Genomic DNA, 22774 nt, shown 5'->3' on the forward strand with positions numbered 1-22774 from the left:
CTGCTGCTGTAGCCTATCCATTTTAAGGTTATGTTTTCAGAGTTGCTTTTATGTACATCACCACTGTAATGCATAGTTCTTTGTTCTTTGAGTTACTGTACCTTCCTGTCAGCTTGAACCAGTCCGGCCATTCTCCTCCGACCTTATTCATTAACAAGGCATTTTCACCCACAGAACTGCTGCTCATTGGATTTTTTTTATATGTTTTTTGCACCATTTTCTGTTACCTCTTGAGACTTGTGTGTCAAAATCCCAGGAGATCAACAGTTTCTAAGATACTCAAAGCACCCTGACTAGCATCAACAATCATGGTCAGAGTCACAGAGGTCACATTTCACCTCCATTCTGAAGTCTGGTCTGAACAACAATCGAGCCTCTTGACCATGTCTGCATGCTTTTATGCATGAGTAGCTGTCACGTAACTGGTTGATTAAATATTTGTAGTAATGAGCAGTTGTACCTAATAAAATGGCAACTGGGTGTTCTTAGGAAAATTTTAGTGTTAATGCTTTGGCCTCTAGAATGCAATTCCACTTCTGTGGTGTGGTTGGGTAGAGCGAGGTTTGTTACACTCCCAAGCAGAACCAAGACTTATACTTACTTATTTTTACCTATTCTTTCCCTCATATTTGTACTTATTTTGGGATCCTGCTTTCAGAGAATGCTCTGCATGAGACGACCCTTCTCTAAAACTTTATATGGAGCACAGAAGAATAAGTGTTTTTGCATGTTCACTTCATTGAAATTGGATGTCTTTAACAACTAGGATATTCATAGACATTATTCATTTTTAATCAAGCCTCCATAACTCCTGATGGCGTTTGCTTTGTTGCCCTGCGTTACTTTCTATTCTAATGTATACTGAGGTGCAAGGATATGCTCATCAGGACAAGACTGAGAAAAACACACCTTCATTTTTCTATCACAGCAGCATAGTGATTAGCACAATGCTTTACAGTACTAGTGATCCAGGTTCATTTCCCACCGCAGTCCATAAGGAGTTTGTATGTTCTCTCCATGACCACGTGGGTTCCCTCCGAATGCTCTGGTTTCGTCCCGCTGTCCAAAGATGCACCAGTTAATAGGTTAATTGGTCATTGTAATTTGTCCCTTGATTAGGCTAGGGTTAAATTGGGGTTGCTGGGCAGTGTGCTTCAAAGGGCCGGAAAAGCCTGTTCTATGTTGTATCTCAATAAATAAATATATTATAATGTTATTGATGCTGAAGGATAAATGATTCTATGAGCATAAAGAAGTCAGAAGCGGAAGCATTTTTTTGGTTGAAAGAAGCCAAGGCTATATATTTAAAGAAAATTACATGGAAAGAACGGAAGTTGTTTTAAGAACTGGATAATAAATTGGGTGAGATTAGTCAGTGTGCTAAAGGCTGAAGGCTATGTGCTATTAGATGTCATTAGAACCAGTGGTAAGCCTAATGACAAGTTTATGGTAAGTCATGTTAATGGTAGAAGTGTCAAAACAGCATCTGTGAGGCTTATTGTGCAATTTTAAGGACATTAGATTGAGATGAAGGATTTAAATCCAGCAATACATGTGTAGCTGAATTTACTATGCCTTAATTGATGCAATTGTAAAGGGGCATTTTTGAATTACATTTTAGGAAGCTAATTACAATATAAAAGCAGTGTTGTTAAATTAATAGGTTTAGCTAGATTTACTCCATTACTAAAATGTAAAAAGAACTTTTGAAGAAACCTGAAGCAGATTATAAAGGGAATGGCTGCGATCTTTACCCTTTACTGTCCCCAATAGCAGACTATGGGTGAAGTGAAAAAGGGAGACATAGCCTGGATGGAAATCTGAACCTTTGATATTGTCAAATGTTCTGTGGAGACCCTTGACTTTTCCGCTCCAATTGACTTAAACATTTTTATAACCCAGCATTATAAATTTCTTTTGGTGCTTGGGATATTTTCTAACACAGTTCATTAATAGTCATGTGGCTGCAACCATAAATCTTCCATGGAAGATTAAAAGGATGTGCTCAATGTTTGATAAATAAAATAAAGGTAAAGTTAATTTTAATCAGACTTTGACCTCGATGTACATGGCGATGGGGATTCATTGACAGTCATGTGACCTCTAATGCATTTTGACTGTTGAGTGTTATATCTCTTGCTGTGCTTTTGTGTGCTAGTGTACTGAAGTTAATAAGGACATGATAAACATTCACACAGCTCTAATTTTTTTTGTCAGGGTAATTGCCTTTCATTTGGCAATTGGTAAAACTATTACTGCAATAACTAATGAATGGCTTTGCTTATACCTCCAGAATTTAAACACAAGAAATTGGTTTGTGCTTCACTACAGTCCTCCACTCTACACTGGAGAAATACTCAGTGGTATGAGAACTGTACTTCCCTCAATCGCAGGACTCTGCGGAGAGTGGTGTGGACAGCCCAGCACATCTGTAGTTGTGAACTTCCCATGATTCAGAACATTTTCAATGACAGGTGTGTAAAAAGGGCCCATAGGATTATTGGGGACCCAAGTCACCCCAACCACAATCTATGCCAGCTGCTACCATCCAGGAAACGGTACTGCAGCATGCAATGCTCCTCAGACAGGATGAAGAGGTCAATACTCCCCAATGCCATTAGGCTTTACAATTCTACCGCCAGGACTTGAGAACTTTTTAAAAGCTATTATTAATGCTTTTTGAGATGGTGATTTAGATACATATCATATTTTTTTTACTGAGTTAAGTATTGTATGTAATTAGTTTTGCTACAACAAGTGTATGGGACATTGGAAAAAAGTTGAATTTCCCCATGGGGATGAATAAAGTATCTATCTATCTATCTATCTATCATAAAAGCCAGTTCAATTTAATACTCTGCTCTGAGATCTCACCTTTTGAATGAGTTTTTAAACATGGACCCATATTGCCAGTTTCAAATGGATACCAAAATTCCTCTTTTAGCACCAGTATCTACCACGTAGTTTAGATAACTTGCATTTTCCTAGCATCATTGCAGTGCAACATGCTGAAGAGCTGAATAAGAATAAACGAGGTTTCATAGAGTTGTACAGCTTTACAGTACAGAAGCAGGTCCTTTGACCTTGCTAGTCCATGCTAAGCTGTTATTCTGCCTAGTCCCATCAACCTGCACCTAAACCATAGCCCCCCATACCCATCCCAGCCATGCACTTAACCAAACCTCTCTTAAATGTTACAATAAAGTTCCTGCTTCAGGTTCACCTTTAACTTCTGACCTCTAGTTCTAGTCTCACCTAATCTCAGTGGAAAACGCCTGCTTGTATAATTTTGTATGCTTCGAGCAAATGTCACCTCATTTTCTACACTCCAGGAAATAATGGTCCTAACCTATTCAACCTTTCCTTATAATTCAGGGCCTCAAGTCCAGGCAATAGCCTTGTAAATTTTCTTTGTATACATTCACCTTATTGACATCTTTCCTCTAAGTAGGTGATCAAAGCTGCATACTGTGCTCCAAAGTTGGCCTCACCAATGTGTTACACAACTCCGACATAACATCCCAACTCCTATACTCAATACTTTGACTTATAAAGGCCTATCTACCTGAACTCCCACTGAAAAGGAATTATGGACCTGTATTCCCAGATCCCTCTGTTTTACCACACTCAGTGCCCTAGTGTTTACTTTGTAAGTCCTAACCTTATTTGTCCTCCCAAAGTGCAACACCTGCATTGAATTACATCTGCCATTTTTTAGCTTATTTTTCCAGCTGGTTCTGATTCTACTGCAATCTTTGATATGCTTCCTTATCAACTATGCCCCCAGTCTTGGTGTCATCCACTAATTTGCTGACCCATTTTACAACATTAATATAACTGACAAATAGCAATGGACCCAATGGCACACCTCTAGTCATAGGCCAACTGTCAGTGAGGCAACCATCTGCAACCACCCTCTGGCTTCTCCCACCAAGCCAATATTGAATCCAATTTACAACTTCATCCTGAACACCAAGCAACTAAACCTTCTGGACCAGCCTCCTATGAAGATCTTTGTCAAAGGTCTTGCTAAAGTCCATGTAGACAACCCCCATTGTCTTTCCTTCATCAACTTTACTGGTAACTTTCTCACAAAACTATATAAGGTTGGTTAGACACGACCTATCAAGCACAATGCCATGTAAGCTATCCCTAATCAGGCCTTGTCTATCCAAATACTTGTATGTCCTGTTATTATACCTTGCAAAAATTTACTCAACTACTCACATCAGGCTCACTGGCCTTTAATCTTCTGGCTTATTCTTAGAGGCTTTCTTAAACAGCAGAACAAAATAGCAATCCTCCATTAGCTACCTACGGTTAAGGACATTTTAAATACCTCTGTCAGGACTCCTGCATTTTCTGCGCTAGCCTCCTACTAGGTCCAAGGGAACGTCTTGCTAAACTCTGGGGATTTATTCTCCCTAATTTGCCTCAAGCTAGCAAGCACATTCTCTTCTGTAATCCTGATATGGTGCATAACCTTACTCCTGTTTTGCCTCGTCAGTTCGTACTCTGTGAAGAGTAGGAATTTCAGGTTGTATCCTGTATACATTTTCTGGCATTCATTGAACCCTAGAACCATTGCATTCTATAGACTCTGTGTCCATCCCCTGAGTAAATACACATAGAAAAAATCCATTTAAGATCTTCCCCATCTCTTTTGGCTTCATGTATAGATGACCACGTTGATCTTCAAGTGGACCAATTTTGTCCCTTGCTATACTTTTGCTCTTAATGTATCTGTAGAAACCCTTGGGACTTTCCTTCACTTTGCCTGCCAGAACAACCTCATGCTTTCATAATGTAATGATTAAAAGAAGAATAAGAAATAAGAAGTTCAGAGGAGAACTGAGGAGGATTTTGTGAGTAGTGGAGACAGGTACTTTAACAATATCTAAGTTGTGTCTGGTTGAGCATTTGAATTAACAGCAAACAGGGTTATGGACCAAGATAAAAGAAATTATTAAAGGTATGTACATATTTGTTGGCATGGATGTGGTGGGTCAAAGGACCTGGTTCTGTGCTATATCATTCTGTAACTCTGTGGCTGGGGTGAACAAAGAAACCCCTCTTAAAAAAGGGTCATATAGAAAGAGGACAAGAGTTCAGGAGAGTCATAATGATTTAAAGAAAACTATTCTAAGTGGAGGAAAAGATAGATGCAAAACTAGAGATTGCACCCTCATATCTTGTGCCCTCACTCAAGATTGATTGTTGTTTTGCTGACCTAAAAATGAAGCCATATTACTGTGCTCTATATTTGTGAGCTTTTGAGCCCTTGAAGATGAAATAAATGATGACTTGGAAAGATAAGAGTTTGATTGGAATAATTTACACTGAGACCTGGATGAGGCAGTGATATTTTTCTAAACTCTGATATCAGTGGGCATTCGTCATGATTGTTTCAGTTGCATGGGTATGGAGCAAATGCCAAGTTAAGATGCTTGGCTGGAAAGTAGTTAACAAAATATGAAGGTCTTTGAATTGTCATTTAGATCATTTGTTTATCATTGACCTAATTTGAGTAGTTGTCCATCTATTTTGACTTTGTAGTTGACTCTAAATGGTTGATGATACTAATCTGTAATTAATTTTCAACCATTCAGTGGGAAGGAAAGTGATAATGACTTTGAACTTTGATGTGGAACTCAAGAAAAGTGATGTCGAAGATTATATATTCAGTAGTGTGGAGTTCGAGACACTGGCTGGACATTTGTATGTTTTGGTTTCAACTCAGTTTACTATCATTTTACTATTCTGAAATACAAAAGGAAACAAATAAAAGGTTAAATCATTAAGGATTCAAACTATAAGTACAAGAAGCTGAAGTTGAATATAAACTTATTCTTCTTACAAGTGGAATATTGGGTTTTGATTTGATGTAAATTTATTGGAGGAAGACTGCACAAAATCTATGAGGCCACTCAAAAAATGTGGATGGTTTAATTGGCAATAGAAAATGTAAATTCAGGACCATTTTTACGGTTCGGCTAATGGGCTAGAGCAATGGAATTTAAATGTTCACATTAAACCCATGAACACTACCTCACTACTTTTTTGCATTACTAATTTAATTTAACTAAAATATATCTTACTGCAATTCACGGTTTTTATTATTGTGTACTACAATGCACTGCTGCCACGGAAACAGCAAATTTCTGTAAATATGCGGGTGATTTTAAACCTGATTCTGATTCTGTTTCGGTTACAGCATGGATAGATGATAGGAAACAGAAGCCTATCATTTTTGTTTCTTTGGAAAGATGTAACCATGAAAAAGTTCTTGGAGAACAGTAAAAATAAAATTTTAAAGCTATCCTAGATTAATTGCTGATAGAAAAAGGTACAGGTTCAGCACTTTCAAAATGACGTACAGCTGAATGAAGCAATAAGCTTCTGGTAGGAACATCAGCATGATTCCACTGTGATAAAGCTCCTTCTTTAGTATTCATCTCTTATTCACTCTTATGCTTCTGGGCTCCAATGCAGTGCATGTAATGCTTGCAGTGTGCATTCGGCTCTGAGAGTAGCGTAAACATGTGTTCAGGAGCACACTGGTCCATTGGGCCGCAGCTGTGCTCCACTCCTGTCATTCAAGGGGCGTTCAGAAACAGCCTGTCAGAGCCAACACTCTGAAAGACTTAAGGGAGTCTTTCAGGGGAAGTCAGTAGGACGGTGTTTATCCATGAAAAATGTTTAAAGCAAGCATATTTGTTGCTTTTTTTTTTGAAGATCTACAATCAATGCCAACTGCTTTTGAATATTCACATCAATTAATCTCAAGATTTTGAAAAGTACAAACAAAAAAATTATGCTTGACTTTTCACCCTGCCAAAGCAATTGAGTGCAATCCATGAGCAATTGAAATTGGCACAGTTATACAAACAATGCGTAATCCCCTGGTTTCCATAGCACCCCGAAATTGCATCTTATTACAGAACGCGCCACTTAGTACTCCTTGTTGAAAACAAGTACAGTAGTCTTATGTCAGCAGCAAGGTAATAACCATCACCCATTTATATTTTCAGCTTAATAGATGCTAATTCTACCTTCTTTAATGGCCAAAATGAAAGGATTAGGAAAAACAAAACAGAACTCTGTATTGTTAAGGTGCCTACCAAATGAGCCAAAATGTTAAATCCTGCTTAAAACAGCATAGAACCCAGAACTGAAAATGCTGGAAATAGTCATAAGTCAGGCGGCATCTGAGGAGGAAGAAGCAGATTTTCCAAGCAAGAGAGCTTGTCCTTGATTTACTGACTGGCGTCACCACCACCGATGCTATCCACATGCTCTACCATTACCCAGGGACTATTGCTCTCTATACCCTCCACTTGGGCAGTAAGGTCCAACAATTAGTGTTGAGCAGAGGCATGGCCAGGTCAGCATGATCTTATTGAAAGGTGGAGCAGGCTCTTTCTTACTCCTGCTGCTATTTTTTATGTACTTATATGTGCAGTTCTAGTCACCTACTTATTGGAAAGATATCAATAAGCTGGAAAAAGTGCAGAGAAACTTTACAGGAATGTGGCTGGGACTTGAGGACCTGTGTTATTGGATAGGCTGAATAGGTTAGGACATTTTATTTCACTGGAGCATAGGAGAATGAGGGGAGATCAGTGGAGGTATTCAAAATTATGAGTGGTATAGATTGGGTTTTTCTCCTCAGGTTCGAGTCAGACTAGGTTGCAAGTGTGAAAGGAGCTGCCAGCAGAAGTGATTCAACCATAATAGTTGAGAGAAGTTTGGATAAGTGCATGAATGGGAACAGTTTGGAGGGATATGCTCCAGAGCAAATAGATTGGACTAGGCGGAAGATTGAGTCAGCATGGACTAGAGGGACTGAAGGACCTGTTTCTGTGATGTAGTCCTGTTTATCACTTGCTGTGCATTTTAAAAATTGAACCTCACAAATGTCCAATTAGCCATTTTTCACAATGGTATCTGTGTTATTCTATGGGTGAAGAAGATAAAATGTGCATAGTTCATTGTTTAACAATGTCTAGGATCGTTTAGATGGTTGGTGAAAGAGTTACAGTGTGTGTATTTCTCTCTCTACTCTGGGACTTATTGAGATTCTCTAGCCGGTAGTGGCTTACTTTTGAACGCCGAGTCCTTCTCCCTGCTCCTTCCGTGTTCCGACGAGTGTGGCCAGGGCGCTGAAGGCTCTGTGCAGCTTGTGGTCCTTGGTCAGGTCTGGCATCCGGCAGTAAGGATGTTCCTTCAGTGAACTGTGGATGCTGATAAGCGATGACAACATTCTTGTTATAGAGCGCTGCCACGTTATACTGGTCATCGCGTTCATATGAACGCGCCTTCTGTAAGCAGTGGGGATTATACAAGGGTGATCAGAGCACAATTTGCACTTATATATTTTAGAGACATTCGAGAGCAGTTTTCATGTACTAATAATCATTTCAGAATACTCTAATTATAAATATAAGTGCAACTCCAATTCAGCATAATCCACATGAGATGATTTTTTTGGTGGATTTTGAGAGGAAACAGTATTCCTCTTCAAACAGTGGTGTGTGAGTTTCAGCACCAACTTTAGAGGTAAATGCGGTTTTGCTTGAATTTGCCCAAAAAGTGAGATTAATTTTTTTTGTTTGCTGATTCTTTCTATTTTTTCAGAGGTGAAATTAGACAGAACTGTGATAGGAGGATTGGAGGAATAGGGAGTGCTCAAGGCACAAGTTCTGAAATTTGCTGCTGATTAAAATCTTGGCCACTATAATGGTGGGAGTAAATTGTCAAGCCAACTGACTTTTGCTTCAGACAGCTTTGGTTAACAGCTGAGAAATGTGTAGGCAGCCCATTGGCTAGCTGGATAGACTTGTCCAAAGAAGGGTGTCATCCTTTCTACTAAAATAACACATCAGCTCCCTTGACAAGCATACACAAATATGTATATATATTTTAATCTGCTTCAATCTCATTCCCACTGTTTAATGGAATACTTCCTTTTTCTGATTAGTATGGCCCAATCATTAATACATTTTAATACATTTATCACAGACTTATCCATTATTGGATCCACTTGATCGAAGTTCACTTTTGCTTATAATGTAAATACAGCTTTTATGGAGAACAGTTTCATGTTATTAGAGTAGCTGCAGTTAGGAGTGTAAATGCCCTAGGTTCTAGATCTGGATTTGGAAGCATGGAACGCTATAGAGAAGAATGTCTCAGTCCAGGTCGTCAGACCATGTCCTTGCTCAATCAGTTAAGTTACCCCTTCAACAAAGTAAAAAAGTTAGAAACACCAAGTATTTTTTTTAAATGAGAAGTTTGGTGGTGTTCATGAATCACTGAAAGTTAATATGGAGATACGGTGAACAGTTAGGAAGGCAACCGTACGTTAGCTATTATCTGAGTGAAGAATGCACACTTCTATCAAAATCCATCGAGGACACCTTCAAAAGGCAGTGCCTCAAGGTGGTGACATCCATCATGAAGGATCTGACCATCTGGAGCATGCCCTCTTCTCATTACTGCCATCAGAATGAAGGCGCAGGAGCCTCAACACCCGCACTCAATGTTTCAGGAACAGTTTCTTCCCATCTACCATTGTATTTCTGAATGGTCCATGGACCATGAGCATGACCTCACCATTCCTCTTTTGCAGTACTTATTTGGGTAGTCTTTTTTATTGTAACTTATATCTGTAACTTCTATCTGCACTGTACTGGTGCCATAAAACAAAGATACAAATATCACAACTAGTGACAATAAACCTGGTTCTGATTCTGTTCATGCGCCATTTGCCTTGATTTAAACAACTTCTTGAATAATGGCAGAGTCTGGCTGTCCAGCTAAGTGAGAACATCCTTGTAATTGAGGGAGTGGAGCAAAGGGTCACCTAATGTATTTCTGGAATGCTGGGTTTGTTATATAAGAATTCATCAAGGAGACTTGTTTTACATTCTCTTCAGTTCACTAGACCATCTCCAATTCCTATAGGGTTTGACAGGTAAACACGGGGAAGGTAGTTCCCTTGTTTGGTGTCTAGATCCACAGGTCACATCACAAGCTAAAGGGTTAGCAGTTTGGGAAAAATCTCTTCACCAGGGGAAGAGTGAATCTTTGCAAGTACTCTGTGAAAGCTCATTTGTTGAGTGTTTTTAAGACTGACATCTCGAAGGAAAATGTTAAGTTAATAATGTTGGGGGATATATCATTAGTGGATGATCATGGCTCTGAAATCAGTCCTGATCTTATTGAATGCAAAGAAGAGCATGAGAGCCCTGTGGCCTGCTCCTGCTTTTATTTTCAAAATTCAGTATCTGTGCGAAGTCAAATTCAGTTCTTTTTCACTTAAGTATCCCTCATTTCATTTTCCTAAACTTAATTCAGGATTGAAATTATTCCGCTTTTAAAATATAGAAAGGAAAGCTAATCAGAGTAAGTAAGGATATAAGAGAAACAGAAAATGGCGCAAGTACTCAAAAGGCCAGGCTGCAAGATGAAGCCAAAGCTGCTGAACATTTCCCTGTATTTTAAAGTTTTATTCCAAGATTTTAACATCTGTATTCTGATGTTGTACAGATATTTAAATAGTTCTGTGTAGCTAACACCTGGCTGTACACATTGCAGGGTACATCAAGTTGCGATTATGCCAAGTCTTGAGACCGTTCTCTTGTAACTGTTCTATTCTGTTGCAGATTATGATGCATAAGTTGATCAGGTATTCACTGAGAGCAAGAATGATAGAAAGGTGAACAATTTTCGTGCATCATGTTCCTCTTGATCCCCCACCCTTTTTCCTATTTCCTATTCTTCTACAGTGAAGAATCATTACTGAATTCTTTCTTGCTAAGTTAAATGAGGTTTCTTTTAAGTTGCTGAATATGTAACTTGTTGAAAGCAGATTCCTTATTTTATTATGATGTTAAAAAAGGAATTAACTTCTTTGTACCTTATTTATTTATTTATGAGATACTGTGTGGAATAGGCCCTTCCAGCCTTGCGAGCCACACTGCCTAGCCATCCTCTGGTTTAATCCTAACCAAATCACAGGACAATTTACAATGACCAATTCACCTACCAACCAGTATGTCTTTGGACTGTGGGAGGAAACTGGAGCACCTGGCGGAAACCCACGCGATCATGGGGAGAATGTACAAACTCCTTGCAGGCAGCAGCAGGAATTGAACCTGGATCCCTCATACCGTAAAGCATTGTGCTAACCACTGTACTCGCATGCCACCCTAAAAACAATACACCTTCTGCGCATTTCACTTCCTTATTTACGTATCGCTGTGTCCAACACATCTTACAGAGTGTCAGTTTGACTTGTTATCATTCTCAGCTTTAACGGAAAAAGTTTTGCTCTATGCCTTGTTGCAGGCTGACATTCTAATGGAATATAGTGGGAAAATTGCATATCGCATGAAAAGTAATCTTCTCTTTCTGATGCGGTACTGATGTCAGATCACGTAGACATAACAGTGCCATTGTCTATGATGAAAAATAGCAGGAAGCTCACCAGGACACCTAGTGCTATGAAAGCATGATATAACTGGCAAGAAATTGTTTGGTGTCGGCAAGATACTGTTCTGCATATGCTCAGAGCAAGAACAAGCACTTGGGTTAGTAAATCTGATGGCAGTTGCAGTATTATGCCAACACATTGGACCCTGAGTAACGCACAAGTCTTGACTTTTAACCACCTTCCCTGTTGTGAATGCGGTGGACTTGGGCCGCTACAATTAGCAGTGTTCGGCTCCACTTTTTCCACTCTGAGCTTAGCCCATTCTGGCCAGGCTGAATCAGAAAGTCATAAAAATATCCAGCACAGAAACAAGCCTTTAGAGTCCAACACAGCCATGCCATCTTTGATGCCTATCTATGCTTCTTTATGTATATCCTTCTTCATTCCAATTCAATTACCTGTCCAAATATTTGTTGAAACATTGTAATAGTGTCTGCCCCATATCCCCTCCAGCAGGTTATTCCAAATATTCACCACCTCTGTGTGAAAAACTTATCACTCAGATGTGCTTTAAATTCCACCCCCCGATTATCTGTTCTATTGCCTGTATTCCAGTGAGATCAAACCCCGTGTATCCAACCTCTGTTTATAACCACAACTCTCCATTTCAGACAACATCATGGTGAATTCCTTTGGCACTGTTTATATTGCTACCACATCCTGCACTGTGGTGACCAGAGCTGCACAGAAGTACAGTATGACGGTATTTTGTACAAATGCAACATTACGTATGTCCTAACTCTTATCTCCAATGTCTCAGCCTATGAAGGCAAGCATACCAAAAGCTTTGAAGCTACACTTTACACCTGTGTTACCACTTTTGGGGTACACGAATTAGGACCAAATTTTTATTTTGCTTTACAAAACTATTTAATTCCTTTATTAATTTATTTTCTGGTTGTTTACCAGAGGCCTACGTTGTTCCAATTTCAATTGATTTCCTTGCACTGACCATAATGCTTTCTCCCACTTTGACTTCTAGGTAGCAGGTCTGAAGGCTGAGACGTACTCCTGCAGATTTCTTCCCCATAACCAAACTTAGCATCGCTTCTCAAGCTCAGTGTAATCCTGCTAGCTACACAGGAGCTCAACCACAGTCAGATAACCAGGAAGAGTAAAACAAAAAAAAGGTGTTTTCTTTGCTAAAGTAGTTCCTCCTCCTAAGAATCTCAATGGAGCAAATGTTGGGCCTTTATTATTTCCGCTGCATTCAAACTCTAAAATATCTGTCAGGTTGGGAATATCGACACCAGCATGTTGCAAAATAACTATAAACTTCCAGTTTTCAAGAGGTGCATATGGGTGGGGGAGGCACTTGTCCATGGGAGAAGAGGGAGCTCTAAATCCAGAGCAGAAAAAATTTATAGTGCTTCTATTCTGCAGTATATACAAAATTTAATGACCCCTCTATCTATTGGGAGGGAAATAAAATATTATTGGAGTTGACTTGTTTTTCCCTCCTTGTAGTTGCCTAAAGGCTCTTTTGAAGCACACAGATTTATCCTCCAAAGCATCCATCAATCTCTTACCTGTATCAACCAAATTTAATGAGGACGTTTGGCCACTCTGAAATATAGCCAATAGTGACTCATTAATATGTTTTGTCTATATTCTTGTGAGAATGTCATAGGGCACAATGCACAAGAACGTTGTCGTTCAAACACGGGGCGAAAATAACTTTTATGAAGCAATTTTGAAGGATTCTAACCTTTTTAGTTATGACAGTTGAAGCACAGCAGTCCCCGCCATCATAACTGCAGTACGCTCTGTTGTTATTTCCATCGCAATAGCTGTCCCCCACGAAAGGCTGCTATGGCAATAAAAACAATAGGAATTAAAATTGGTAGAGATTGCAAAGAAACTAGCACCTGCCTTTCAGAATTTTGCACCTATGAAAGTGAGGGATGACTTGGCAGGCAATTGACCACAGGTCACGTCAGTGAGATATACATTTGGACTTCCCCTGTGAGACATGGACTTTAATGTAAAAAAATCATGCAACATTATGGAGAGTGGGGTGGGGGGGGGGGTCTCCATCAATTCAGCTTTATCATTTTCCCTTAAACTGCAGGAGATCTGCCCTTTCACTAGTATTGTCTGGTTTCAAACTCGAGCCACTCATTTGGAGCTAACCCTGTGCTTCAGCTAAGTTTTAATTGCTTTGATTAACAGCAATGCATGTTTTAAGTGAATCTGCATAATATTTTTTCCTTTGTAGAAGCCTCTGAATATGCATTTCACACACTTCTGACACTGGATTTCTAAAAACAAGAAAACTGTACAAGGTAACCTGTCTAATTGTTGGATGTTAAATTGTTAACAAGTATTTTGTTAAATATAGTATTACCCGCATTTAACTATGGAGTCTAAATATCAGGTTGAAGATTGCAGAAATTTACACAGAGCCACTGATGAACATAACCAACACTGATGATTTCAGCGAAAAGTGTAAGCTTTACAGTGTCTTCCACCCTGCATATTTGAATGAAAGAAACTGAATAAGGGACTGGCTGTTCTAATGCTTTCCTTACCAGCTCCACAACTTCCACACTCAATGAACGTAACACCATCAAAACTGCAGCTTCCCCATTTGACATTTCACAAAGTCTTTTTTGCAAGCTCATCCTTTGTGCCTTTTGTTAGTATATCTTATTTATCCACTAACTGCTTTCCAGTTAGACGACACCTCAGTTATAAAATTTACATTCAGGACCCTCTCAATGTTCCTCTAAGGCGCACACATATGTACTTGCACACATCTTTTGCCACTAGCGCACAAAAGTATTTAAACTGCACACAAAAGGTTATCACACTCTACCTCGTTGGCATGTTAAAGTATATTTCACAATCACACAAAATCACATTTCCTTTTCTGGTGTCTGATGCAGACGGTCTTGACAATGTGGAGTTTGTAAAGATTTGTCTGCAGATTTTAGAACTGGCTTATTTATAGTGTTTTTATTGAAGAACTTATTCAGCGTTGAAGAAATTACATGTTGTTGTCACTGGGCAAAAAATTGCACAGCACAAGATTTTTGTGCACACTGGTCATTACAAATTAGAGGGAACTTCGTACCTTTTGTGATTAGGGTTTTATTTTAAATCTACAAACTGTTCTCTGAATTCCTTCAATTTGACTGTTTAGACTTTTTTTTGCCAGGGTTACTGAGCATTCATTTTGTTCTCTAGTTCAAAAACTCTGAATGCCCTTCCCTAAAACACACCACCTCTGTTTTTAATCTCCTCCTATTTGGCCAAGGTTTCTTTTTCTTTATGTCACCTGTTCTGAAGTTGGCTGTGTGTGAATTATCATCTTTCTGGTTCTGTTCCTGTGTAGCTATTTTTAATCTTTTATTCTGTAAACATTAGAAGTTAGAGACTATTCCGACAAAAAAGAAGAATGAATCCTATTTGACGACATGTGTGCAGCATTTCTTTGCTCTTTGATTGAGTGTTGTCCTTTCATGCTTTTATGTTGGTTTCTTTGTTGAGTTCCTCTATCTGCTCAATAACATCCTTAGTATGAATAGGGAATGACTACCGGTATATAATGCATATTTTATTCATACATTTTTCAAATATTTATCCACTTCTAATTTAAATACTTCTAATGATCCAGCTTCCACCATCTGTTGAAGCAGAGAATTCCAGAGACTCAGTGAAGAAATTTCTACTTGCCCTCCCCTTTTCTTGTAGTTATGCTCCCTTTTCAAGACTCTCCACCAATGAAAACATCTCACCATCTGCCCTGTCAAGGCCTCTTATGATCTTGTTTGTCTGAGAAAGATCACCCCTCATTCTCCTTAACTCTGGAGAATATAGGCCCAAACTGTTTAGTCTCTCTTGACAGGACAACCTAGAGCTAAACCATACATTAGCCCAGAGGCCTTAAACAGCAGCCTTGCATTTTTGATCATTTCAAAGGTTGCTTCCAGTAGCAAGTGGAGCAAATAAACATGACACCAAGTTCTGTTTCTTTACTTTGAACCTGCCACATTGAAATTCTGATTGGCGTCCATTTTATTTATTAGTTAGTTTAACCAGCATGGTTTACATTCCAACGATTTGTTTCAAAAAGTGGATCCAGCCTCAGCACCGCTGTACTGTGGCCCTGATACTGTGGTGGGGCCGTGGCAGCTTGGTGCAATTTAGTGTTTCATAAGAATGAGCCTCCTTCCAACCCAGTTCATTACCCACTCTGGGAATGAGGTTGGCTGGCCTTAGGAAGCTACAACTGATGCTCCAAGGCTATGTTTGTGAGGAATGGGCACATCAGAAACCTGGAGGAAACTGGTTATTATGAGGGAATGGGGTGAATGGCAGAGGCAGGAAAGTGGAAGGACATGTGTTTGGAAGCAATGAATCATAAATGGGAAATTCTAGGAGATTGGAGATGAAGAGCAAACACGCATTTCGCATTTCCCCCTCCCCCCACTTTCCTTTCACTTAGTCCTGACGAAGGGTCTCGGCCCGAAACGTTGATAGTGCTTCTCCTTATAGATGCTGCTTGGCCTGCTGTGTTCCACCAGCATTTTGTGTGTGTGGTTTGGAGATTGGAGATGAAGTTGATTTTGATGTGAGTTGCTGGCAAAGACTTGATGAGGAGTGGGGTGGTTATTACAAAAAGTAAATATGTTGGGTGGCAGTTTACAAATCATTATTTAGTCCAGCCTGGGGTATCGTATGCGGTTCTAGTCACCATGCTGTTAGAAGGATGTGGTTAAGCAAGAGAGGGTGCAGATAAGTTTCACAGGAATGTTGCCTAGACTGGAAGGTTTGAGTTGTCAGGAGATATTGAATAAAGGCTGGGACTTTTTCCCAGGTGCAAAGGAGACCAAGGGATATCTTTGCAGAGGACCACAGCAGGGGTCACCAACCTTTTTTGCACGGCAGACCGGTTTAATATTGACAATATTCTTGCGGACTGTCCGGCAGGGTGGGGGGTGGTGATAATCACGACCGGAATATAGGTGATAAGTCAACTATAAGTCAGTTATAAGTGACTAATAAACTCAATTTTGTTTCTAAAAGGGTTTATCTAACAAATTTAATATTAAACACACCGTGCACATTTTCCTCGCATGAATATAGTGATAAGTCAGTTGTAAGTCACTTATAAGTCAATAGCATCAGAACATTTTAAGTAATGTTTGGATATTAAACACATAGCGCATATTTTCCTCATATGAACATATAAAATCATTGCAACACACCAATATTGCTGAATCAGTGGGAGCCCTGGGCTTGTTTCCCTGCACTTGCTTCTGTCCCGCTTGCTCACATTTTTTCCGCTCAAAAATCTTAACGGGTTTGTCTTTAAGTGCAGGGTGCTTGGACTCGAGGTGCCGAAGCAGTTTTGAGGGCTTCGTTGCCTCATTAGACAGCTTGTCACCACATACCACACACAGGGAGCTTGGAGCGTGCAAGTCACCGGTCGCGTTAAAGCCATATTTTATGTACGACTCATTGTATTTTCTGTTGAAGGAAGCTTTCTTTTTTTTTTGCAGTCTCGGCCTCAGCTGTCTCTGCATTATCATCATCGTTAGGCCTTTTATATCCCCTACCACCTCTTCCAAAGAAACTCTCAAGCGACGTTTGTATTTTACTCATTGAGTAGTTGTATGTCAATAACCGACTGATGACCTCGCGTGCGTTCAAGTTCAACAGTGGGCATGACAGGGAATGAGGAAAGGTGCAGCTGACTCATATCGTCAAATCATTTTGTTTCCTCGCGGCCCGGTGTTTGGGGACCAACGGACTTACAGGACAGATGGACACAATGTCTTCTCCAGGATAGAGGAGTCTAAAACTAGAGGGTATGTTTAAGTTGGGAAGGTTTTAAGGCAGAATAAAAGGGGAAGTGTGACTAACAGCCAGGTGTTAGCTACACAGAACTAGCTGCCAGAGGAGATCATTGGGGGAGGGCAGATTGGTTAAAAGACATTTTAAATGAACTAATACATTATGATGAGAACAGTGGTCAGAGGACCACACAAAACTCTGCAAGGAACTCAGCAGGTCTGGCAGCATCAATGGAAAAGAGTAAAGAGTTGCCATTTCAGGCTGAGACCCTTCTTCAGGACCGAGTGGGGAGGTGCCTGAATTAAAAGTTGGGGGGAGAGGAAGGAGGCTGGCTGGAAGGTGATGGGTGAAGCCAGATGGGTGTTAAAGGTCAAGGGCTGGAGAAGAAAGAATCTGATCGGAGAGGAGAGTGGACAATGGGAGAAAGGGAAGGAGGAGAGGGCACAGGGAAGTAAGAAAAAGTGTGGTTGAGGGTAGAAAATAAATTAAACATTTGACACTGGAAAAGCTGATGTTCAATGAAGTCAAGTTGATTCAGTGGAATTCACCAGCAGTGAAAACAAGGAAGTATTTGAGTTTAGAAGATTATGACTGTAGGACAGGATGTAAGTAAGCAATTCAGGGATCTGTGTTGGGGGGGGTGGCGGAACACAAAATTTATACTTTTGTTTCATCAGGGAGCCGCAAGTGGCTCTGGAATTTACTGCTTGTTGAGTGTTGATGCAAACATTGTCAGTTAGTGACTTCAAAAGGGAATTTGGTAAGAGAAAAGAATTTGCATATCGTGAGTGAAGGATGAATTGGTGAGGTTCTGTTAGGAGCCAGTATGAAAATGGACTCCTTCCACACTTCATAACAATTCAGTTGTTTTACAATGCACAATAATTTATTTGCCCAGTTTCGATCTCAATTCCAGCACTTGTTATCCTCGGTTTTGATTCCTTTCCTTTGGCTTATATGTCATCCAGGTGGACCATCTTTGGGTAACGAGCCTTCGCCATCACATAGGTCTTTCAACCTCTCCTCTGCACTCAATCACAGACATTTCACTCGTTCTTTTCAGCACTCTGTAGTCTCTGCAACTTAAGACATGTTTGATTTGCAACTTTTCACATTTATGACGAAAGGCCGCATGCCCAACATCTTCGATCTGTTTCCCTTTCTACAATGCTGCCTGACCTGCTACACATTTCCAACATTTTCATCTTTTATATCAGCAATTTTTTTTTTGAAGTACATTTCAGCACTGGTTTCAACACGTAAAAGCCATTCTATTGGAGTTGAGTATAACTTGATAACTTGAATGCAGAGAATTATCTTAAATCAAAACTTTTTTGCTTCTGGATCTTAAAATCTCAGGTTAATTGCTTACTGTGGTAAAGATTTCCCAATGTAAGTGGGGCCTCTTAATACACCCCCGGTGTCTTTGCCTTACTTGTGAGAAAGTCCAGGTATTTTGTTTAAGTACTGTACATAATTTGTTTCACTGTCCTGAAGAGGTGAAGATGAGGTGAAAAAGTGCAGACTGTATAATAAATTGCTTTCACCAAAAAATTGTGCATTAATATTCTTCCATGCAAGTATTGGATGTGGTTTATCTGAATTAAAATAAGCTATTAGTGTTTCTGATTGAAATATCCTTTTCTTCAATGTAAAGCAAACAAAGTCCCCCAGCTTTTCTGAGGAAGGAAGAAAAATAAACCGCTCAGATACTTTGATGTTGCTGGTTTGCCACTGAACATTCACTAATGTAGGTCCTAACCTTATTTATAACTGTTCTCAAGGAAAATTATTCATGTGCTGGGAGATAGAATCCAGAAGGTTTTCAGACTGACACTTCGCATGTTGGTGGGGTATGTGTGGGAACGTAAGCTGAGAGCTGAAATCCAGAAGCCATACAGTTAAGACAAATGTGAACTGCAAGTCTTCGAATGACAGCGAAGTGTTTTGAAGTCAGATTGAATAAAGTCTGTGCAGCTCACATTATTGGTTTGTCTATCAATCAGGCACAGTTGGACCCTCTTCTTTCTTACAGTTAGGTCAAACTTTCATTTCTCTTTCTTTGTCTCTTCTGCATTAGGTTTCTGAATTTCTTTATATCATGTTGGATTCTTGTTTTGGCCCCTGTATTGCTTCAAATTCTTAATTTCCTAATTTTCTCTGTATTATTTCTCATCTTTACTGACCTCACAATGTACGTTTGTTTGCAGAGCTATCATTACAAAGTGACTTGTTCCACAAACACATTCCACTCTTGTCATTGTTTTGTCAATATTCTACAAACCAAAGCAGTAGAAAATAGGGTGCTAAGCATAACAACGTAACAAAATAGGAGCAGGAATAGGCTATTCAGCCCCTCAAGCCTGTCCTGCCACTCAACAAGATCTTCCTGATCCGTTGCAGACTGTATGTCTTTTTTCTGCACTATTTCTCTATAGCCCTTAATTCCATGATTGTTCCTTGTTTTTCTCTCTTCCTCATCAGACATCCCAGTGACTTCCCATCAATAATGCTCCAGGTAGAGATTCACTACACTCTTGTGAGAAGATGTTCTTTAGGTTTAATTTGGTAGCCATGTCCCCCGGTGCAAGGTGCTCCCAATACTGGAAACATCTTGACTATAAAGGATCTTGTATGTTTCAAAAAGATAACCATTTAATCTTCCAAATTTCAAAGTTTACATATCTAAATTTTTAGCCATCTAATGGATTCCAGCATGAAATAAAAAACTGAGTTCTCCTTCCTTCTTGACCTAACTGGTCAAAATTATTTCTTCTTATGTCCCTTAAGCTATAAAAGCTTTAAAGCATGTACCACCAGGCTGAAGGACAGTTTCTACCCAACTGCTATAGGATTACTAAATGGCTGTATAGAATGATAAATTGGCTAGCGTGGGGTGGAGATACGTCATTACCAATGTTTAAGGTACTCTTTCCCTCCAGTAGCCTACAGGTCTCCCTTGGATGAGGTGTAGCACCTGCTTAGCCCCCTAATCGGGGCATATGAAACCATGGGAGCAGGTGTCTGGATTGTTGTATGAGCAGCTAGTGCATATCACAAGTCCTGGTTATGCGACCACAGATGTCAGGCAGACATTCTCTGAAACGTATTGATCTTCTTGTAAAGACACTGCCCAGAAGAAGACAATGGCAAACTAGTTAAAAAAAAAGTTTGCCAAGAACAATCAGGGTCATGGAAAAGCCATGGTTGCCTGTGTCATACAACATGGCACATAATGAACGATTGAATGAACAGGTATGATGGGGCCATATCATTTACCTGCACTGCAGTTCCTCTGTAGCTGTTAAACTTTATTATTGTTTTACCTGGTTCTTCCTCAATGCACTATGTAATGATTTGATTTGTATAAACAATATGCAAGATAAGCTTTTCATTGTATCTTGGTTCTTTGACAGTAATAATCCAGTTAGCAATTCCAACTCAGCAAGACCTCTCAACTGAAGCTGGCTGATCTGTTAATTTACAAAAGTTCTCTTTAGAATAGCTTTAGGATCTTATTTTTAATATTCCTTTCCAGCATGTGTTTTTCTCCCTTTATAGTTGGTAGTGAATCAGTGGGAGTATAGTAATGTAGGGTTGTTAGCACCCTTTGTATTTTGAACAAGGACAACTTCTTAAACCTGGAAACAAACCTTTAGTCTATTTGGCCAGACTTGTCAGTTCTTGTGCAGTGGTAACACTGCTGAATCTGAATGCAATCCCTAATTAAGCAACCTAAGCAAATTGCATTTCTGTAGAATTACAATACTGTCAGTAACACTGCCTCTCAAATAATTTTCTGTCAGAATTTACCATGGTTCTCAGTGGAAGTCCCTTCATCTGGTATTGCCAGAGTTTAAACTGGTGATGTTATCTCACACCCTGTTGTCTATGTCATTGGCTGCTCCTGCTTTGCAGTGGTGAACTCTCTCCATGGACTCCTGCACGGCATTGTGGACTTCTGCACACTTCCAGCCCTCACGCTGGCCAACCTGCTGGGTGAGACCAGAGTCACGGAACACTACAGAATAGACACAGGCCTTCAGCTCAGCTAGTCCATGATCTGCCTAGGTCCCATCCACCTGCACCTAGACCCAATACACTCTGTTCTGATTAGCTGGGACCAGTACATTTTGGCTCAATTATGTGGCTGCCCAATTAGCCAAAGCATCATAGAAATACTTAAGTAGGTATAAAAAAGACAAACTGAGTAACAAATTATGCATTTAAATGAATTACAGAAGAAATTGGAATGCTACCAATAGTACCACAATACTAGAAAATAGTAATCGATGGAGGAATTCATCCAGTTTACACAATGAACAAAGTCAGCACAGACCTTGTGCAGAAAATGGTCTGCCTTCATACAATGCTGTTATGATTGCATCCTCCAAATATTCATTTCATTGTAACATACATGATGATTGTCAATACCTTCAAATTTTTCGCAGTTCATAACTTGCTGAAGTAGTGAAAGTGTTTCATTTTCACTCCTGGTTCTTTCTGGCATCTCCAAACCTGAGTGCTTGAAGCCGCATTGAGCAAAACAGTTCCGAATTGTCTCACTGCTTATTTCTCACCAACTATCAGAGACAAAAATCACAAACACAAGAGATTCTGCAGATGCTGGAAATCGGGGGACCGCTCCGTCAAGACCCATCGTAATTGGGAAGACTGCTTTGCTCCATCTGCCAAAAGCGAGACTTCAGGTGGCCAAACATTTCAAATCCAATTCCCATTCCTGTTCTGATATGTCAGTCTGTGGCCTCCCCTTGTGCTAAGATGAGACCATCTTCAGGGTGGAGGGGCAACGCCTTATATTATGTCCGAGTATCCTCCAACCTAATAGCATGAATGTCGATTTCTCCTTTCAGGAAAAAAAATTCCCTCCCGCTCCTCCTCTTCTATTTCTACTCTGGCCTCTTACCTCTTCTACCCTGCCTATCACCTTCCCCTGGTGCTCCTCCTCCTCTTGTTTCTCTTATGGTCCACTGTCTTCCCCTACTAGATCTCTTCCTTTCCAGCCCTTTACCTTTCACACCCAGCTAACATCATCTAGCCTTCCCCTCCCCCACCTTGTTACTCTAGCAACTTCCCCTTCCTTTCAAGTCTCGGCCTGAAACATTGACTGTTTACTTCCATAGATGCTGCCTGACCTGTTGAATTCCTCCAGCATGCTGAGTGACAAAAGTCATTTATTTTCAAATACAAATTCACGTAACTGATGTGCTATTTAAAAACGGTTCACTTTAAGCATGATGTGGCGTCTAACAGCCACACAAGTGCGCGTGACCGACTCTGATTAGAGCCTGCTGGGCAACGGTCTCCTGCCTCAGTTAAGTGACATGGTATCCCAAATAAACGAAGGGAGTCCTGGCAATTTTCTCAGTTAACTTTTTCAGAGTTGTACCAAGTAAGCGGCTGCCACCCTCTGAATGAAGTTCCAAGGTTCAAGATTGTTTAATGTCATTTCCA

At 39.9% G+C, this 22774-nt stretch overlaps 1 protein-coding gene across 5 annotated transcripts in view; it reads right to left on the reverse strand.

Annotated features, from left to right (window-relative positions):
* LOC140731040 (pappalysin-1-like) overlaps positions 1-22774 on the reverse strand; it is a 362759-nt gene that overhangs the window by 57612 nt on the left and 282373 nt on the right. The window contains exons 21-22 of one of the 5 annotated variants that reach the window (XM_073052237.1): positions 13206-13304; positions 8103-8243 (exon numbers count right to left, since the gene is read on the reverse strand). The exons of 1 other annotated variant lie outside the window; for it this stretch is intronic. In XM_073052237.1, coding sequence (XP_072908338.1) covers positions 8103-8243; positions 13206-13304 — 240 coding nt within the window. Of the gene's footprint in view, positions 1-8102; positions 8244-13205; positions 13308-22774 lie in introns of all 5 variants that reach the window. 3 more of the 5 variants (XM_073052236.1, XM_073052239.1, XM_073052238.1) reach the window with 3 other exon arrangements.

This window comes from Hemitrygon akajei, chromosome 7, assembly GCF_048418815.1.
Source record: "Hemitrygon akajei chromosome 7, sHemAka1.3, whole genome shotgun sequence".
In the NCBI taxonomy this organism is placed as follows: domain Eukaryota; kingdom Metazoa; phylum Chordata; class Chondrichthyes; order Myliobatiformes; family Dasyatidae; genus Hemitrygon; species Hemitrygon akajei.